The sequence below is a fragment of the Mobula hypostoma genome, chromosome 13 (genome assembly GCF_963921235.1).
Source record: "Mobula hypostoma chromosome 13, sMobHyp1.1, whole genome shotgun sequence".
NCBI classification, from domain to species: Eukaryota; Metazoa; Chordata; class Chondrichthyes; order Myliobatiformes; family Myliobatidae; genus Mobula; species Mobula hypostoma.
Window position 1 is genome coordinate 74,538,135 of NC_086109.1, and position 21,066 is coordinate 74,559,200.

Below are 21,066 nucleotides of genomic sequence, written 5' to 3' on the forward strand. Positions count from 1 at the left end.
TGCTGGATAGATGGGGCCCCCATCTCTCTGCATTTCAGCCTGGCCTGTACTTGTTGGAGTTTAGAAGAATGGTGGGGGGCGGGGGGGTGGATCTCATTGAAGTCTATGGAACATTGAGAGGCACGATAGAATGGACATGGACAGGATGTTTCCTATACTGGGGTGTCTACAACCAGAGGACACAGCCTCAGAACAAGACATCCCTTTAGAACAGTGATGATGAGGAATTTCTTTAGCCAGAGGGTGATGATGAATCTGTGGAATTTATTGCTACAGATATCTGCGGAGGCCATGTCATTGGGTATATTTAAAGTGGAGGTTGACAGGTTCTTGATTAGTAAGAGTGTCAAAGGTTACAAGGAGAAGTCAGAAGAATGGGGTTGAGAGGGATGGAGACATGGAGTTGCACGATGGACTGAGAGGCCTAATTCTGTTTCATGTTCTAAAATACAAACAAGGTTACAACGGATAGAGGATTTCTAAAGGCTGTCTTTCATTTGAAGGGCATGAGTGGCGTTAAAGGGAAAGTATTTAATGTGGGATCATTACCTTCTTGGTGACATAAAGGTTGTGAATGAATTCTGCCTGGGGTGCTGCTGAAGAAGGCCAAGACACACCAGTCATTTTGCTGGTGTGGATGAAAAAAGGCAGTTAATGAGAAAAAAGTGGAAGTGCTAAAGTGAGATAAGGTAGAAGAATAGTTGGGGATACACGTAGGTTGGAAATAAGCAAGGAGAAAACAGATTCAAAGGAAAATTTCTTCCCACGGGATAGGCATGGCTATAAAGTAAGTGCATTATTGGTTCTTATGGAAGTTGCTGGCCAGGCTGAGGAAAAGAATCTTGGGTAAAATGACGCCAAACCTCTGTGTCATAACAGCAACATAATCCTACCACTAAACACCTTACGATTAGACAGGCTTGGCACTGAGGGAAGGTGAGGTGCAGGAGATAGGGACACAGACTACATGTAACCACAAATGGCTTTCAGCCTCAACAGGTTAGAAGTTCCTAGCAAAATATTAACAGCATCTCTGGTCAGCATGTACTACATCAGGACTGGACTCGAGAGAAGAATTCTCCGATTTCAGAGGCATAAGGAGTAAATTAAAATGCCAACACTTCACGATGAAAAGTTGAAGAATTGTGTGAAACTGTTTATAGCAGATCACAGGAAGAAATAAAGGGCATTGATCCTTTGGGAGATGACAGCTTAATATTCACTGATGGGGTCAGAGTCCTGGAGGAGGCAGATCCATTATCATGTTTGGCATCCAGCCTCCAATTTTTGTTTTATGCGTTCATTCTTCATCATAGCATTTACTGCTCAATCCTAATGCTCTCCCCCTGCTCTACTCGCTTTACACCTTGGACTGTGGGGCTAAGCACAGCTCCAATGCCATATTCCAGTTTGCTGATGACACCACTGTTGCGGGCCAAATCAAATTTGGCTGAGTGTTTGTCATAACAACAACCTCTCACTCAATGTCAACAAGACCGATGAACTGATAAAAGACTTCAGGAGAGGGAAACCAGAGATCCACCAGACAGCAAACAAGTGCAATTGTGAGAAAGCATAGCAGCGCCTCTGCTTCCTTAGGAGTCTACGGAGCTTCAGCATGTCACCTAAAACTCTGACAAACTTCTGTGGCTGTGTAGTGGAGAGAGTATTGACTGGCTCTATCACAGCCTGGTATGGAAACACCAATGCCTTTGAACGGAAAATCCAACCAAAGGTGGTTGATTCAGCCCAGTGCATCACAGTAAGGGCCTCACAACCATTGAGCACATCTACATGAAACGCTGTCACACGAAAGCAGCATCCATCATCAGAGACCCCCACCACTCGGGCCATGCTCTCATCTCACTACTGCCATCAGGTAGACAGTACAAGAGCTTCAGGAATAACACTGCCAGGTTCAAGAACAGTTACTACCCCACAACCATCAGACTCTTGAATAAAAGGGGATAGCTACACTCAACTTCACTTATCCCATCATTGTAATGTTCTCTCAACCAATGACTTCACTTCAAGGATTCTTTATCTCATCATCTTGTTATTTTTTGCTATTTATTTGTATTTGCATTCACACAGTTTGGTGTCTTCTGCACTCTGGTTGATCTCTCATTGATCCTGTTATAGTTACTATTCTATAGACTTGCTGAGTATGCCCACAGGAAAATGAGTCTCAAGGTTGAATATAGTGACATATTTGCACTTTGATAATAAAATTTACTTTGAATTTCAGAAGATTTTTGGGTAAAACAAATGCTAAACTTTTGGTACCTTAGTCACCTTAGTAAATTGTTGTAGTCCTTCTGAAGAAGTTACTACCACAATGCTTAGGCTGAGTGGAGAGAATAAAAGCTTCGGGTCCCAACTAGGCAGGCTGCTTTGTCCGGGACAATGTTGAACTGAGTACAGTTGGAACTGCACTCATCTGGACAAGTATTATTTTATCACTATCCTGACTTTTGCCCTTTATTTGGTGGAAAACATCTTGCAAGTTAGGAAGCGAGTCATCCCAACAGCTCCTGTTGTGTTCCTGTTCCTACAGTATTTATATGGTAGGGTCAATTGAGCATCTATTCCAAGGTGGCCCACAAGATGTTGCAAGTGGACCCTTGCCCATGCAAATTCAATTGACTGCCAAGGGAACATGAGCAATCTCTTACCTGGCTGCCTGGTTGCACTCTATTACTTACCACTGCAAGCCCATGTCTGATTGTTATCATGGGCTCACTGTTACAGGTAGGGACTGTTTTACATGCTGAGTAGTTGCATAATGCAATCACTTGTAAACATCCCCACTTCTGACTTTACAATGGAAATAAAGTCATTGACAAATCAGATAGAAGTGACTAGACCCTAGAACACTACTCCAAGTGATGTCCTAGAGCTGAAATGATTGAGTTCCAATAACCACGACATTTTGACATTAGGCAAAGTATGACTCCACTGATCTTTGTTTTACCTGGGCACTTTTGACAGCACACTCAATCAAAAGCTGGTCTTCTTGTTGAGGACAGTTACTTCCAACTTGACCTGGAACTCAGTTCTGGTCTACATCTGTTCCAAAGCTATGATGAAATCTGGAGACTAACAGCCCTGGTGAAACACAAACCAGGCACGAGAAAGCCCACTTGTGAGGAAGAGCTACTTCATAGCCTGCCGATGACATCACCCAACACAGCTCCTTTGATGGAGAATGGAGATTCACTTGCTGGATTCAATTTGCCCTATGTCTGGTGAAAAGGATATACTGTGCAGTGCAAAAGTTTTGGGCACATCTAAAAAAAAAATTCTATAAAGTGAAGATGGTTTCAAAAATAATGCTTGAAAAATTTTCTAAGTATCAAAACATTATATAAAGAGCAGTAAACAGTAAAAAACTAAATCAAATCAATATTTGGTGTGACCACCCTTTGGCTCCTAAACTGCATCAATTCTCTTAGGTAGACACACACACACACACAAACACACACAAAAGTGCTGGAGGAATTCCAGTATTTGGCGCATGTCCTTTGGTCCACCAAGACCACTTCAACTGTGAAACATCCATTCACACGGGTTCCATTTTATTCTCCTCACACTCACCTCAACTCTCCCCAGATTCCATCACTTACCTATACACTACAGGTAATTTACAGTGACTGGTAAGCTCACAACCTACACGCTGTTGGGTTGAGGAAGGAAGCTGGAGCACTCGCAGAAAACCCATGCAATGTCAGGAAGACTCCACAAAGGCAACACCAGAGGACAGGATTGAATTTGGATTGCTGGAAGTGTGAAGAAGCACTCCACTCAGCACTTCATTTGAACAGGTCTTGCTTTCGTATTTACATGTTGGGCTCACCATAAATGAAGGTCAGGATGTTCTTGGGGACCTCTTCCTTCCCACTACTACCCACTCCTTCTGTTCAAATTCCCACTCCTATTCACAAATACATGTAGTGGGATTCCAGAGCTGTCAAACTCGTCTATTGGAGCATTAATACTTGACAGTGCTTTGAGGAGTGCCTGAGCCCACTGCTGGCTATGCCCTGCTACACTCCTCCATGAACAAAGATAGATCCCTTGGCTTGACAATACAGCATGAAGTAACAGATGGTGCTGACATACACTGCTGCTGTTATTGAATTCACAGATCTGTTCTAAACCTTTCCCATTTAACACAGTGATATTTCCAACACTAATGGAAGGATGAAAGTGAGATTCAGTCTCAACAAGCACCGGCTTCTACCAATGATATTTACTGACAGCAGGATTTGTAATAGATTGGCTGGCGTGGATGGACTCAAGTATGTTTGTCCCTCATGCTGGCTGACACATTACTTGCTGTCGAACCAGACTAATAGCTGATTTGGCCAGCCACTTGTGCTCATTAGGCTAGAGGGTTGCAGGACCAGAAATGATATTGGTATACTATTGTCACATGCACAGTGAACAGGTCCTCTTGCACACTGTTCATAATTATTACACAGTGCATTGAGATAGAATAAGGTAAAACAGTAAAAAAGCAGAATAAAGTGTAAAAGTTACTGAAAAGTGCAGTGCAGGTAAACAATAACATACAAGATCATAGCAAGGTCCTATCATACAAGAGGTCCATTCAGTAGTCTGATAACAATGCATAGAAGCAGTCCTTGAGCTTGGTGGTGTATACTTTCAGACTTCTGTACTTTCTGTCTGATGGGCGAGGGGAGAAAAGAAAATGTCCATGATGGGTGGGTTCTTTGATTACTCTGGCTGCTTTACTGAGGCAGCGAGAAATATAGACAGAGTCAATGGAGGGGAGACTGGTTCTTGTGACGTGCAGAGATGTGTCCACAAAGTTTCTTGCAGTCAAATGCAGAGCAGTTGCTGACCTAAGTCATTAAGCATCAATAAAAATTGGTTAAGGATTGATGGGGATATGCCAAATTTCTTTAGCCTCCTGAGGAATTAAAGGTGTTGGTGAGCTTCCTTGGCTGTGATATCAACGCAGTTGAACGAGGACAGGGTGGTGATATTCACAACTAAGAACTTGAAGCTCTCAACCTCAACACCATTAATGGAGTGGTGAAGTCACTGTAACTTTGAAGTCATTAGACTGGCAGCTGGAATCCCAGATCATTGATCCAGAGGCAAGTTTAAAATTGCAAACTAGAAGCTAGGCAATTTAAATTCAAATAATTAAAAGCCTAGGATGTTTTTTTTTTCTACCAGACCACTGTGAAAACCTATCTAGTTAATTAAGGTTCTTCAGTAGGGCAGTGAGGGTTGAAAAAAACCTGCTGTTCTCAGCTGCTCTAAACTACGTGACTCCAGGACCAGTGAGGAGTGAGAGAAACTGCTAACTAAACCACTATGCCACAACTACCAGCTACAGGTTGGAGATTCACTTGCAAAGGAGCAAGACCTTAGCTCTTGCCAGAAGGCAAGAACAGGAGCTCCAAGGAGAAAAGAGACAGAGGATTGATCCAATAGCGAAAAAACAACCTCAGCATCACAGAGAGCTTGAAATTCAGGAAGGCAAGGATGTTAAAGAACAGTTTGGCCAGGGGTCAAAGGGGAAACATTGAAGGAAATGAAGCAAGTATCAATAACATTTCCCAAAAACCCCCTCAACGAAAAGGACAAAGGCTGTAGGTACATGGGGATGCAATTAAACCAATTTCTGTCTAACCAACACACACTATCCCAACCTGCAGTCACACCACTGTTGCTCCAGTTGGGTCATGGAAGTACCTAACCAACAATATGTGAGAACATCTTCATGAGCAAGACTGTAATGGGTTACTGTCAGTCTGCAATGGCAATAGCGAGATACAATAAATGGCATATTATGCTACATCTCTTTCTGGTTCCAGAGAATAAAAATTTAAAAGAAGAAGAAGAAAAAAGCCGTTAACTCCGAGTGGAGTCATCGGGACGCCATCATGACGGCGTTTTTTAAGCAGGCTTTCTTATTTTTACGAGGCCAAGTTGCTAGTTCGACGCTCAATCCAGCACGGATGGAAAGTGTGCAAGGGAGCCGGCTGGATTCGAACTCAGGAGTCTTCGCTCCGAAGTCCGGCGCTGACACCACTACGCCACCAGCCAGCCAATAAAAACTTAAACTTAAGTATTTATTGACAGCCAGGACACATCAGGAAAACCTGAACCCAACAGGCTGGCCTGCTGTTCCGACCAAACGGTCCAATTTCTGACAGGGACTCCAGAACTTAGTTTATCCATTTGACAAAATGATCGGATTAGCTTTATTTGTCACATGTACATCAAAAGCTACAGTGAAATACATCATTTACATCAATGACCAACACACACAAAGGATCGTGCTGGGGTCAGCCCGCAAGTGTGGCCACTCTTCCAGCATCAACATGGTATATGGAGGAATTTAAGGTGGGGGGTTGTATGGGAGGCAGGGTTTAAGGGTCGGCACAACATTGTGGGCTGAAGGGCCTGTACTGTGCTGTACTATTCTATGCTCTATGTATACCCAAACTCACTAACCCCAACCGTACATCTTTGGAATGTGGGACCCAGAGGAAACCCAGCTGGTCATGGGGAGAACATACAAACTTCTTATAGACAACGACAGGAAACAAATCTCAACTGGTGGTTGTTGGCACCTGAAAGTGATTGTGCTAACTACTACATGCCGACTCTGAGTTGACATTCGCTGTCCTGAGCGATGTGCTACTTTCAGAGTTCCCTGGAGCAGGGAGCAGAGTCCTGAAAAACTGGATCAGCTTTGCTCCCACTTGCACACAGAAAATCAGCACAAAGGAGGACCAAGCACTTTAAAAGATTAACACAGTATAATACCAGAAGACTTTATTTCTCCTGTTTATAATCAGATTACATTGTCTTAGACAAGGGGTTCCCAACACTTTTAATGCCATCGACCTCTACAATTAACGGAGGGGTCCTGGTTCATTAAACTACATTTAAGTGCTCAGACATCCTCCATCTGTTAGTGATGCTTTCGTTTTGGAGAAATAATACTGCACTGCATGCCTCCTGATTACTTCCAATCCAATTTGCTGCATTAATTGACCTGTTGATATACTAAGCTCAGGAACTGATTCCCTAAACCAGTCTATCTTTTTTTTCCCCTCCGTTAAGGAGCTACTTAAAGAGCAACATATGCTTGGTCAAAGAGATTTTATTCTAAGCTGCCCGAGACGGCAAATACAATGGTGGCAAATCATACCAGATCAGTTGGAATCATATCCTCAAAGGTTATGAAGAGCTGCATATTGCCCTGACTGGCGTAGAGAGCTCACGCGTGGTCACTATGACACCATTCCAATCTGATCAGCTATTTGCAACCTTGGCTACACACAGGCTCACCCTCAAGCACCTCCAACCATTTCTCACAAATACTACAGATTCTGACACTTTCTACATTCGCTCCTCATTCACCTCACCACTGGCACCCTTGATTCACTCAAGCCTCTGGCTGTCACACTCTAGAAGTGCCTCCCTACACATCCCTCTGTGAAATAAATTTCTTTGATGACATTTTTGCTTCCACTTATCATCCCTTCTTTCTAAAAAGGAGGAGGGGAGAAGATGGCGGCACAACGCAGCCTGCAGCGGCCATTCTGGTGAATGATACCTGTTATCTGTCAAGTAGGGTGCTGTGCATAATTCTGATTTGATGGAGGCAGACGTGAGAGCACGGAGGAACATCTGGTGAAACTTCTGAAATGCCTGCTTCACTGCTGCAGCTACTGTGTGATCCAGAATCTCCAGAGGGGAAGGCCCCGAGTCCTCAGTCTTGCTTGTTGCTCGGTGGCCAGGGCGGAATCAAAGCGCTCAGCAGAGATGGTGCTTGGTACTCAGTGTCGGAGGGGCTGGTTGCAGGCTCGAAGATTTCGGACGGACTCAGAGTCAGCTGTGGTCGGGTGCTTCCTGGTGCTGCACCTGCAAGTTGACAGCACTTGGAGGTTCATGGTGGGGAGAGTTCCTCCCTTCTACCGTCTGCGTGAGATGATGGGACTATCGGGACTTGAGACTTCTTTTTTACCGTGCCCATGGTCTGCTCTTTATCAAATTACGGTATTGCTTTGCACTGTTGTAACTATATATTATAATTATGTGGTTTTATCAGTTTAGTTTTGGTTTGTCCTGTGTTTCTGTGATATCATTCTGGAGGAACATTGTATCATTTTTTAATGCATGCATTACTAAATGACAATAAACGAGGACTGAGTGTCCTCATAATCTAATCTAATCTAAATTAGCATCCAAATGTTGTCTGATCATCCCCTTCTAAAGTACTAGGTGATATTTATTTATAATAATATCACTCTGTAAATAAAAGACTTGGAAGTACAGAAATGATCACATCCTTTTTGGAATGGATAAAGCAGACAGGTTCCCATGTGAACGTTTGTGCTTGAGTTGCTGCCCCCCAAATTATGTTCTTTATTCTCTGCACACCTGTACCAAGGACAATATCTTGCCCTTCAGAAAGTGGTGAAACACTTCTGTGATTCATTACTGCACTCTGTTACAAGGAGTTGTACACACAGTGAAGGCTATGGACACATTAGGCCAAGTGCATTATAAGAGGTCCCCTGAAAAGCGGGTATCAGTGACACTTTTGTGTTTTTGTGACTGTGCAGCTTTTGAATTCCTGATGACCTTCTACAAAAATATATTTTCAAAACCTAAATTTAAACCCTCAATTTGCACAATGTAATGTAAGCTTTCATTCTTGGTGCTGTTAATTTAGGCCTCCAGATGACTAGATCGCTGTAATCTGGCACCGTAAACCACCACCATGCCCAACAGTTCATGGTAGCTGATGGGTAAAGCCTGGATGACCCTGTGTAACATGATCATCGAATGGCAACCCTGTTATTTGATCAATTACCATAATGAGAGTTGAAATTTGAACTTCTGTCTGGCTAGCCCTGAGCATAAAATTATAAAAGCTAATTGCCTTTCAAAGTGGATTGAGTATTTTATATTGCATTATACTATACTGATCTAATATTATTGGACTTCCAACTAGATAGTTATAAGTTCAAATTCCATTCTCAATAGTAATGTGCCAAGGTTGTCAGATGGTGTCAGATCATGCTAAACAGAATAGAATAAACCACGACAAAGAGAAGATCCCTTCAGTTAGGGGTCTCAATACTGATAAAGTAACTCTATGATAAGCCTGCACACTCAAAATTCAGCAGATTTAACTGACTTTTAAATGGAATATACATTTTTTTTTGAAAAAGTATGTTAGGCAGTGTTAGAACAAATTTCCCACTGATCCCAGTAAGATGAAAGGGAACTGGGTCTCCAGCAAGTTGAAACGGAGCATAGCAAACATCACTTGGTGAGCAAGATGTGAAGGTATTAGGGTGATCTGATGACAGATGATTGGAGTTTCACTGTTTTAGAATCCCGCAAGTTGGATACCATGCTTATTCCTGCTACTTTTAACCAGTCCTTGCACCATACTCAAATTTCACTCCTTACCCATCCCTCGGACTGTGAGCACAGAAACCCACTGTCCTCCAGTAGCTGTTTATTCCACTTGACCTCCAGCTCCAATTATTAGCCTATTCTTGTTGGCCACCTCTCTCCCTAGACCCAGCCTTAGCCAAGCATTTCTTGGGGCCGCAATTGATATTTTAAGGATTGTCATGGGGGGTTGGGGGGTGGGGGGGGAGGTGGTTTCATTGGGACTTCCTAACATCATTCTGCAACCACAACCAAAATTAAAATCGAGTCAAGTCAAGTTGCTTTTTATTGTCATTCTGACCATAAGCTGCTGGTACAGTACACAGTAAAAATGAAACAATGTTCCTCCAGGACCATGGTGCTACATAAAACAACACAAAACTACACTAGACTATGAGAGACAGCACAAGGCTACACTAGACTACGTAAAACAACATAAAAGCTACACCAGACTACAGACCTGCACAGGACTACATAAAGTGCATAAAAACAGTGCAGCAGTACAATAACAAACAAGACAATAGGGACAGTAGAGGGCAAATTACAATATAATAATAAATGATAGATGTCAATCTAGTCTCTGGGTATTAAGGAGTCTGATGGCTTGGGGGAAGAAACTGTTGCACAGTCTGATCATGAGAGCCCGAATGCTTCGGTACCTTTGGCCAGATGGCAGGAGGGAGAAGAGTTTGTATGAGAGGTGCGTGGGGTCCTTCACAATACTGTTAGCTTTGCGGATGCATCGTGTGGTGTAAATGTCTGTAATAGCGGTAAGAGAAACCCTGATGATCTTCTCAGCTGACCTCACTATCCGCTGCAGGGTCTTGCGATCCGAGACGGTGCAATTCCCGAACCAGGCAGTGATGCAGCTGCTCAGGATGCTCTCGGTACATCCTCTGTAGAATGTGGTGAGGATGGGGGGGTGGGAGATGGACTTTTCTCAGCCTTCGCAGAAAGTAGAGACGCTGCTGTGCTTTCTTGGCTATAGAGCTGGCGTTGAGGGACCAGGTGAGATTCTCAGCCAGGTGAACACAAAGAAATTTGGTGCTCTTAATGATCTCAGTGGAAGAGCCGTCAATGTTCAGCGGAGAGTGGTCGCTCTGTGTCCTCCTGAAGTCAACAACCATCTCTTTTGTTTTGTTCAAGTTCAGCGACAGGTTGTTGGCTCTGCACCAGTCCGTTAGCCGCTGCACCTCCTCTCTGTATGTTGACTCGTCATTCTTGTTGTTGAAACCCACCATGGTCGTGTCATCGGCGAACTTGATGACGTGATTCGAGCTGTGTATTGCTGCACAGTCATGGGTCAGCAGAGTGAACTGCAGTGGACTGAGCACACAGCCCTGGGGGGCCCCCGTGCTCAGTCTGATGGCATCGAAGATGCTGCTCCCGATCCGGACTGACTGAGGTCTCCCAGTCAGGAAATCTAGGATCCAGTTGCAGAGGGAGGTGTTCAGGCCCAGCAGTTTCAGCTTTCCAATCAGGTGCTGAGGAATGATTGTGTTGAATGCTGAACTGAAGTCTATGAACAGCATTCGAACATACGTGTCTTTTTTGTCCAGGAGGGTGAGGGCCAGGTGGAGGGTGGTGGCGATAGCGTCGTCTGTTGAGTGGTTGGGACGATGCGAACTGCAGGAGGTCCAGTGAGGGGGGCAGCAGGGTCTTGATGTGCCTCATGACGAGCCTCTCGAAACACTTCATGATGGATGTGAGTGCAACAAATAGTGTGGTTGTTAAGGCAGGACACTGAAGACTTCTTCAGCATGGGGACGATGGTGGTGGCCTTGAAGCATGTTGGAACGATGGCGCTGCTCAGGGAGATGTTAAAGATGTCATTGAGAACATCTGCCAGCTGGTCTGCACATCCTCTGAGCACTCTGCCAGGAATATTGTCCGGTCCAGCAGCCTTCTGTGGGTTGGCACTGCATAGAGTTTTCCTCACATCAGCCACGGTAAGACACAGCACCTGGTCATTGGGAGGAGGAGTGGTCTCCCTCACCACCACATCATTTTCCGCCTCAAAGTGAGCGAAGTTGTTCAATGCATCTGGGAGGGGGGCATCACCAGCACAGGCAGGTGATGTTGTCCTGTAGTTGGTGACGTCCTGAATGCCCTTCCACATGTGCCCTGTGTCGCCGCTGGCCTGGAAGTGGCTGTGGATTCACTGGGCATGTACACACTTTGCCTCTCTGACAGCCCGAGACAGTTTGGCCCTCGCTGTTGTTAGGGCTGCCTTGTCGCCTGCTCTGAAGGCGGAGTCACGGGTCCTCAGCAGTGCACGCACCTCCGCGGTCATCCATGGCTTCTGGTTAGAGCGAGTAGTGATGGTCTTGGCCACAGTGATATCATCGATGCACTTGCTGTTGTAGTTAGTCACTGATGCCGTGTACTCCTCTAAGCTGGCAGAGTCGCCATCGGTTGCAGCCTCCCTGAACATGTGACAGTCAGTGTGCTCAAAGCAGTGGGAAGAGCAGAGATGGCTCCTGCTGGCCAGGTTTTCACCTGCTTCTGAACTGGTCTGGAGCGCCTGACGAGCGGTCTGTATGCTGGGATTAGCACAACAGAGATGTGGTCTGAGTAACCAGGGTGGGGGTGGGGCTCCGCCCGGTACACATTGGAGATGTTTGTATAAACAAGGTCCAACATGTTCTCCCCTCTCATTGCAAAGTCTACATGCTGATGGAATTTGGGGAGCACTGACCTGAGGTTTGCGTGATTAAAATCTCTGGCGACAATAAACAGTCCATCAGGGTGTGCGTTCTGCAGTTCGCTAATAGCCCCATACAGTTCACAGGGTGCCTCCTTAGCATTAGAGATAATGCCTACTTCAAGTTGTCACCAAGATGAAGCAGAAGGTACAGGAGAAATACCTTAGCACAGGATCATGATGCCATCAACTATCATTTCAGAAAGGACAAGTGATTTAATACTATATGCAGAAGTTTCAGGGTGAAAGGCATAAATTAGATCCTTCAACATTGGCTCAGGTAAAATGACTCCAGCAAAAAGCTAACACAAACATTAGTGGGGGGAAAGATCCTTACATGTTGTAAACTTTTACGGTTTGACTTTGTTTTTCTTCCATAACCTGAATAGGACAGGCAGCAATTAACTAAGCTGCATCTCAGTCTTGTGTAATTTGAAAATGACTCTAGATACAGTGTGCTTAGCCCACTACTCTACTGTCTATATACACATGACTGTGTGGCTAGGCATGGCTCAAATACCACCTATAAACTTGCTGATGATACAACCATTGTTGGTAGAATCTCAGATGGCGATGAGAGGGCGTACAGGAGTGAGATATACCAACTAGTGGAGTGGTGCCGCAGCAACGTCAGTAAGATGGAAGAGCTGATTGTGGACTTCAGGAAGGGTAGGACGAAGGAACACAAACCAATCCTCATAGAGGGATCAGAAGTGAAGAGAGTGAAGAGTTTCAAGTTCCTGGGTGTCAAGATCTCTGAGGATCTAACCTGGTCCCAACATATTGATGTAGTTATAAAGAAGGCAAGTCAGCAGCTATACTTCATTAGGAGTTTGAAGAGATTTGGCATGTCAACAAATACATTCAAAAACTTCTACAGTTGTACAGTGGAGAGCACTCTGATAGGCTGCATCACTGTCTGGTGTGGAGGGGCTATTACACAGGACCGAAAGAAGCTGCAGAGGGTTGTAAATCTAGTCACCTCCATCTTGAGTACTAGCCTACAAAGTACCCAGGACACCTTCAGGGAGTGGTGTCTCAGAAAGGTAGCGTCCATTATTAAGGACCTCCAGCACCTGGGGCCTGCCCTTTTCTCACTGTTACCATCAGGTAGGGGGTACAGAAGCCTGAAGGCACACGCTCAGCGATATAGGAACAGCTTTCTCTCCTCTGCCATGAGATTCCTAAATGGACATTGACCCGTCAGACACTACCTCACTTTTTTAAATATACAGTATTTTTGTCTTTTTGCACATTCTTTAATCTATTCAATATACGTATACTGTAATTGATTTACTTATTTTTTTTCCTCTCTCTTCTATATTATGTATTGTATTGAACTGCTAAGTTAACAAATTTCACATCAACCTGATTCAGATTCTGACTCTAATACTACTATGAGCTTCATGTGTAGTACTCAGTGTTCCCCATTTACTGCTCAGCCTCAGATGCTGGTTTCACATATCATTACTTTGTGGACAGGGTGCTGACTCAAGTGCCAATTAGTGTAAACAGCTGCTGGCATCCCGGCCTAATACAGGGCTGGGAAAGACCGAGCAGTTAATATCAGTGCCACTACAGTTATTTTAAATAGTACAACTTGTCCCAGGACGTGCTCTCTTCTCACTGCTACCATCAGGAAGGAGGTACAGAAGCTCGAAGGCACACACTCAACAATTCAGTAACAGCTTCTTCCCCTCTGCCATCTGATTTCTGAATGGACATAGAACCCATGAACACTACCTCACTACTTCTTTTTAATTTCTATTTTTTGCACTGTGGCCAAGTGATTAAGGCATTCGACTAGCAATCTGAAGGTCGTGAGTTCGAGCCCCAGCCGAGGGAACATGTTGTGTCCTTGAGCAAGGCACTTAACCACACATTGCTCTGTGACGACACTGGTGCCAAGCTGTATGGGTCCTAATGCCCTTCCCTTGGACAACATCGGTGTCGTGGAGAGGGGAGACTTGCAGCATGGGCAACTGCTGGTCTTCCATACAACCTTGCTCAGGCCTGCGCCCTGGAGAGTGAAGACTTTCCAGGTGCAGATCTATGGTCTTGTAAGACTAACGGATGCCTTTACTTTTTGCACTATACATCATATATATATGTATATAATTAAAAGTTAACAATTTCATGACATATGCCAGTGATATTAAACCTAATTCTGATTCTGTTGCTAAATAAAAGCAACTGGAAGGTGGTAAACAAGTTTACTACAGTTAAACCGAAGTAACCTTTATTTAGCTTTTTCTAAAATATGGATCATATTTTATTCAGCCTTGGAAAACTACTTCAAAGTAAAGTTGATTTCCCAGTTAAATTAGCATTCCAGCAACTGAACGTGATTACCCTTCTGCTTAACCTTTAGACTATCCACCTGAAATAGTTTGGCAGATAAAGAGCTCTATGATTTTTCTGAACATGAACAAATAGTACTGACTGGAATTTGGACAGACACTAAAGTGCTTAGAGGGCTACAAGCAATCAAGGCTTTGATATAAGAGCATTCACATGTTTGTAAGCAACCCACCTCTCCTAAAAGTGAGATAAATTACGAATGCAAGTTCAGATTCAGATTCATCGCGTGCACACTGCAACCTACAGTGAAATGTGTCATTTGCGTTCACAACCAACAGGACCAAGGATGTGCTGGGGGCAGCCCACAAGTGTTGCCACGCATTCCAGTGGCAACGTAGCATCCCCACAATGCTAAGCAGAGCAACACAGAACACAACCAAACAAAACATACCAAGCAGCAAGGCAACAGCAACACAAAACCCATTCCAGTATCCCACCCACGTGCATACAAAGTCCTCCACCCCAGGACAGGCCATCTTCGTTCCGCAGCCTCCAGTGGACTCGTGAATTTGCATAAACTAGGCCCCAGCTTCCCCTCGCAGAGATGAAAATAAAAACATCTTTACCTTTAACTGCTTGCTGGTTCCACAACACTCGGTAAGTCTTAAAGTAACGTTTACACGCTGCTCGCTTAATTGTTACAGCTGGTCCATTCTGTAGTAATGGTAAAGAGCAGCACATTGCACCACGGAATAAATTCGCCATGATGAACTGTGAGCCAGGGACGGTGTTTCTTCAAGCCACCCTGAAGACGCATTGCAGAAAAAAAATACTTGTAAGAGAAAAGACAGTCTTTCCTTTAAGTTAACCACAGATAAGTAATCCCAAACATGAGAAAGTCTGCAGATGTGGAAATCCAGAGCAACACCTACAAAATGCTGGAGGAACTCAGCAAATCAGGCAGCATCAATGGAATTGAATAAGTCAGTCAAAGCTTCAGGCCGAGAAGGGTCTTGTCCCAAAACGTTGACTGCCTTATTCATTTCCATAGATGCTGCCTGGTCTGCTGAGTTCCTCCAGCATTATGTGTGTGATATATAGTCACAGTCTTATTCATGACATTGCATTACACATCCTGTAATAAACCTGTTAAAGCACCATTTGATTACATGCAAAATTGCTTATTTTAGCTAATATGAACAAAAGGAATGCTGACAAATTTTATAGTCATGGTTTGCATCAAGTCTTGCACTTGGCTATTCTTCTCCTCAATTAAAAGATTTACAGAATGAACATGTTAATGCTAGTCTCATAGGGACCACATGATCCACATATCCTTCCAGCAGTGTTTCGCACTGACGTTGCAGAATCTGTCAATGAAATCATCATTGATTTTATCCACACATGCAAAAATATGATTGAAGTACTCATAACAGTGATTCCAATCCAAATGCAATAAATTAGTACCCAACACACGGTTTAAAAGAAGGGGAAATTTACCCTGATCAATTGCAAGGCTGATTCTGCAAAAAGAAGAATAATAAATGACATCCTGAGACAAGTGGATTTGGAAGATAAGAGTTCTAATGAAGAGAAAGTGAATGGACCCTGGACATACAATAAAAATTATGGTTTAATGATCTGATTACATTTCACTTGCTAACAAAGTGAACTTATCTCTCTACATTTCTGAAGCAAAATTCCGGTGTATTTTTAATACAGATAGCTGGTGCTTTTTGTTGATGATATTATTTCCAAATTCACGTAAAACTGGCAATAAAATCACACGCTTTCAGGCTGCATCTATAACAATGCTTCACACCTCTTCTATGTTGTCATTTGCACCACAACATCCAATTTCTGCACTGTCCACATTGTCCTTAATTTGAAGTTGCGTTCCTGTATCTCTCCCATACTTCTAACAATGCAGCAATAATCTCATCTAGAAAATAATACTGCTGCCACTTGGATAGATAAATATCTATAATTTTTGTTAGTTGTTAGTTGACTATACAAGATAGTAGGGATTTTACAAGATAGTACTTTTATCCCGAAGTTTATTCTATGGATTAAAATTTATCAGCAATGACTAAGAATGTGGCCTGTGAATATACTTTCAATTTGCTATAGAAATATTAATGCAACAAATGGCTTATGAAAATGATCCAAAACTCTTCGGACAAACCTACAGACATGCCAATAAATAACTAGCATGCATTCATAAAGTGCTTCATATAACAAGTCCTGAAGAGACACAGCCCACTGAGTCCATGCTGTCCACCCATTTATACTAAGTTTCAAAGTACATTTAGACCATAAGACAAAGGAGCAGAAGTAGGCCATTCGGCCCATCGAGTCTGCTCCGCCATTTTATCATGAGCTAATCCATTTTCTCCTATTTAGTCCCACTCACCTGCCTTTTCACCATAACCTTTGATGCCCTGGCTACTCAGATACCTATCAATCTCTGCCTTAAATACACTTTAATATCAGTATACAAGCTGAACTTCGTCTTCTTTACAGATATCCACGAAACAAAGGAACCCCATAGAATGATAGAAACGTCGAAGCCTCCCCCATCATACAAGCAGCAGCGAAAAGCATCGCCCGCTCCACTCCCACACGTGGCAGCAGAAACACCGAAAACCTCCCCCCCACCACCATGCAAACCGCAGCAGAAGCACCGAAGAGTCCATTGATCCAAAGTCTATCAAACTACAGCTCACAAACCAGCACTTCGGTATCGTAGGCTACATTAGACTCAAACTATCTCAGAATAATGCTACATTAATCCCATTTTTTTTTATTCTCACAAACTTCCCCCCACCCCAGATTCTACCACTTATCTATACACAATGGACAATATGCAGTGGTCAAATAACTCACCACCTCTTATATCTTTGAAATGTGGCATGAAACCGCAGCATCTGTTAGAAAGCCATGCAGTTACAGGCAAGAGGTGCAAAAGTGTGCCAATGGTACCTGAAGTCAGAATTGAACCTAGGTCCCTAGCATTGTGAGGCAGTTGCTCGACCAGCTGTGCTGCCACAATGTGAAAAATATAACTGAGTATGTGGTATGGAATTTGCCAAGTGTGCACAGCAGGGTATGGTTCTTTCATCTCTGGGGCCAGTGTTTGACTGCTGACAAATTTGAAAAAACAGCTGACAGCTATAGAGATTTAGTACGGTGTGAACTTGAGCAGTTTTATTCAAGTTCCTAGAAAGCTTAATGTGATGGATGAGGAATTCACTTTTTTTTTACTTCTTGGAAAACATTAATTTTAAGCACTTGAGGCAAATTGAAAGTGAGAGTTCTTAAAGGGCAAGTTTTGAATTGCTGACATTGTGCATACTGTTAAATAATTATTCATTTCAATACAAACATTGTGATGAATTCAAAAACTTTACTACCACACTATAACATAATGCCTACACAGGGGTTAACTAACCTGAATATTTTCAATCCTCTTACCATGTGTAATTAAAATGTAGAGGACAGCAGCAGGTTCTGGAAAATTTAAATAAAGAAAATGCTGCAGATACTCAGCAAATCAGACAGTTTCAGTGGTGAAATAGATGACACTTCAGTTTGATGACCTTTCATCACAACCCAGTGCAAGTTTTGCACTATGCAATGTCTACCTGCAGTTTAAAGACAACTTCTTTCTTTGACCATCACCAAAAATAATAACATCTATTTGGGCAGTGGATTAAGAAATACAGAACAAGGCGAATAATTAATTTTAAACAATCCTTCTTCCCGGCATATTGTTTTTTATTCCAATCCATTTTAACTGCATCAATTAATTCCAAACGACACTTTATGGAAAATTGCTTTATCTGTATAACATGAAAAAAGTGGTTTCATGCAGTAAACGAAGAAAAAGTTCGCTTTTGAAACAGTATTATATTGCAGAATTCAGGTATTTTTCATAAGCTTTTGGAAGGAAGAATCTGATCTCAGCACCCAACGCTAGTGAGAGATTCCAAGGTGACCAAATGCTGGAAGGACAGAGAGAAGGGCAAATGTAGAAAAAAAACACGTGCAAATTTTTGCTCTACGTGTCAAAACAAACATTTTGATCTGCAGTGTCCCCTCTTGGAGAGGTAGTGTTCGTAAAAGAGGCCAGTGTAGTAGAAAAATGAATGAAGGAATGAAGGGGGCCGCACTGAAATGAAGCACAGGCCAAAGCTGAACAATGTTGCATTGCAAACAGAATGCAGAGCCAAACAAAGCAAACCCCCGTGTGTTAGGACTAATACCGTGGCAGCAACTGTGCCACTGGATAAAACTCCTGAATAACCTTCAGGCTGCCTTTGGGATCGATGCCGCCGACCGGGCCCATTGGTTGACACCGGGAGCCGAGCCTGCCCACACACTAACAGCCTCAACTCCGTCCCCCTCCACCCCAGCCACAGCCACCCCACCCCCGCCTTCTCCGACACGGCACCGACCTGAGTCCAGGAGCGAGTGCGCCGAGCAGAGCCGACCAGCGGGTCCCGGTCCTGCAGCGAGCCGGGGACACGGAGGGGGAGCGAAGGAAGAGGGAGGTTGTTTCCTGCCGCAAAGCCTGTGACCTTCACTCACGTCAGACGCCGGTCGCCCGCTTTACTTTCCAAAAATAACTCTCATGTGATTTCGGCGCCAGGAAGCGGGGTTCGAAACTCGGTTCTAGCCGAGTTGTTCTGCTGCTGGATACCCACTGCATACACCCCAAGGTTGGTGCCCCCGCCCGTACTAAACCTCTCAGTGCACCAGCCGGGACCTGTGTCTGCACTAATATTCTCTGCCTAATTTGGACCAGAGTCTGCACAAACCCCAAACATCCGGAGCCAGTGTCTTCACTAATCCCAACCACCAGCCGAACATTCACAAAACGGAAATCAGTGTCTATACAAACACACCTAACACCGGAACAGTGTCTGCACCAACGACTCCCCTCTACTCCTGGAATAATGTCTGTACTAAAACCCCACCACCATTGTACCCAGGATCAGAGTCCCCCTAACACACTCACTGTCCCCAAGGTCAGTGTGTGCATCAAGACCCTCACTGTCCTCAAGGCCGGTGTCTGCATCAAGACCCTCACTGTCCTCAAGGCCGGTGTCTGCATCAAGACCCTCACTGTCCCCAAGGTCAGTGTGTGCATCAAGACCCTCACTGTCCCCAAGGTCAGTGAGTGCATCAAGACCCTCACTGTCCCCAAGGTCAGTGAGTGCATCAAGACCCTCACTGTCCCCAAGGCCAGTGTCTGCATCAAGACCCTCACTGTCCCCAAGGTCAGTGAGTGCATCAAGACCCTCACTGTCCCCAAGGCCAGTGTGTGCATCAAGACCCTCACTGTCCCCAAGGTCAGTGAGTGGATCAAGACCCTCACTGTCCCCAAGGTCAGTGTGTGCATCAAGACCCTCACTGTCCCCAAGGTCAGTGTGTGCATCAAGACCCTCACTGTCCCCAAGGTCAGTGTGTGCATCAAGACCCTCACTGTCCCCAAGGTCAGTGTGTGCATCAAGACCCTCACTGTCCCCAAGGCCAGTGTCTGCATCAAGACCCTCACTGTCCCCAAGGTCAGTGTGTGCATCAAGAACCTCACTGTCCCCAAGGTCAGTGAGTGCATCAAGACCCTCACTGTCCTCAAGGCCAGTGTCTGCATCAAGACCCTCACTGTCCCCAAGGTCAGTGAGTGCATCAAGACCCTCACTGTCCCCAAGGTCAGTGTCTGCATCAAGAACCTCACTGTCCCCAAGGTCAGTGTGTGCATCAAGACCCTCACTGCACCACCTGGACTTCATGGCATTCACGCAGTCACTGCACTCTCTGGGATAAATATCTACACTAACCTTGTCACTTCACCCAGTATTAGTGTTTGCACTAACACACGCTGAACTCCTTCCCCCGCCCCCGCAACAGAAACACAAGAGAATGGGAATTGAGGTTTTTGGACCTAACATGCAAAAACTGTTAATTGTCACTAAGCTTCACGTACCAGAGCAGTTCCATTTCATTGCCATGGGAAAAAAAAATGAAGAAAGTGATATTATTAGATTTGTATGAGTCAACATGGAGTTTTGCGGGAGGTCTTAACTGATAAGTTTTTAGAAGGAGTGATGCAGGTGATTGAAGAGGGTAGTGCAATGGATTCTTGTCGATGTGACCTTTAATGAAGCTTTGACAAGGTCACTCATGGCTGGCCTGTGGAAAAGATTAAACCGCTTTGGGAGCCATGGTGAGGTGGAGAGTTTGGTCATAGAAGACAGAGGTGTTTCTTTGAGTGGAGGTCCTTGACCATTAGTGTTCCACAAGGATAAGTTCTGGTACCTCTTTTGTGTGTGATAAATATAACTGATCTGGATGAAAATTTAGGTAACACACATCAAAGTTGCTGGTGAACGCAGCAGGCCAGGCAGCATCTCTAGGAAGAAGTACAGTTGATGTTTCGGGCCGAGAGCCTTCGTCAGGACTAACTGAAAGAAGAGCTAGTAAGAGATTTGAAAGTGGGAGGGGGAGGGGGAGATCCAAAATGATAGGAGAAGACAGGAGGGGGAGAGATGGAGCCAAGAGCTGGACAGGTGATTGGCAAAAGGGATATGAGAGGATCA

At 44.3% G+C, this 21,066-nt stretch overlaps 1 protein-coding gene across 1 annotated transcript in view; it reads right to left on the reverse strand.

Moving 5' to 3' along the window:
* Window positions 1-19,067, reverse strand: part of LOC134355680 (NAD(P) transhydrogenase, mitochondrial-like) — an 83,183-nt gene extending 64,116 nt beyond the window's left edge. The window contains exons 1-2 of the mRNA XM_063065954.1: window positions 18,922-19,067; window positions 15,091-15,269 (exon numbers count right to left, since the gene is read on the reverse strand). Coding sequence (XP_062922024.1) covers window positions 15,091-15,229 — 139 coding nt within the window. The 5' untranslated portion in view covers window positions 15,230-15,269; window positions 18,922-19,067. The remainder of the gene's footprint in view (window positions 1-15,090; window positions 15,270-18,921) is intronic.
* Between the last annotated feature and the right edge of the window lie 1,999 nt (window positions 19,068-21,066).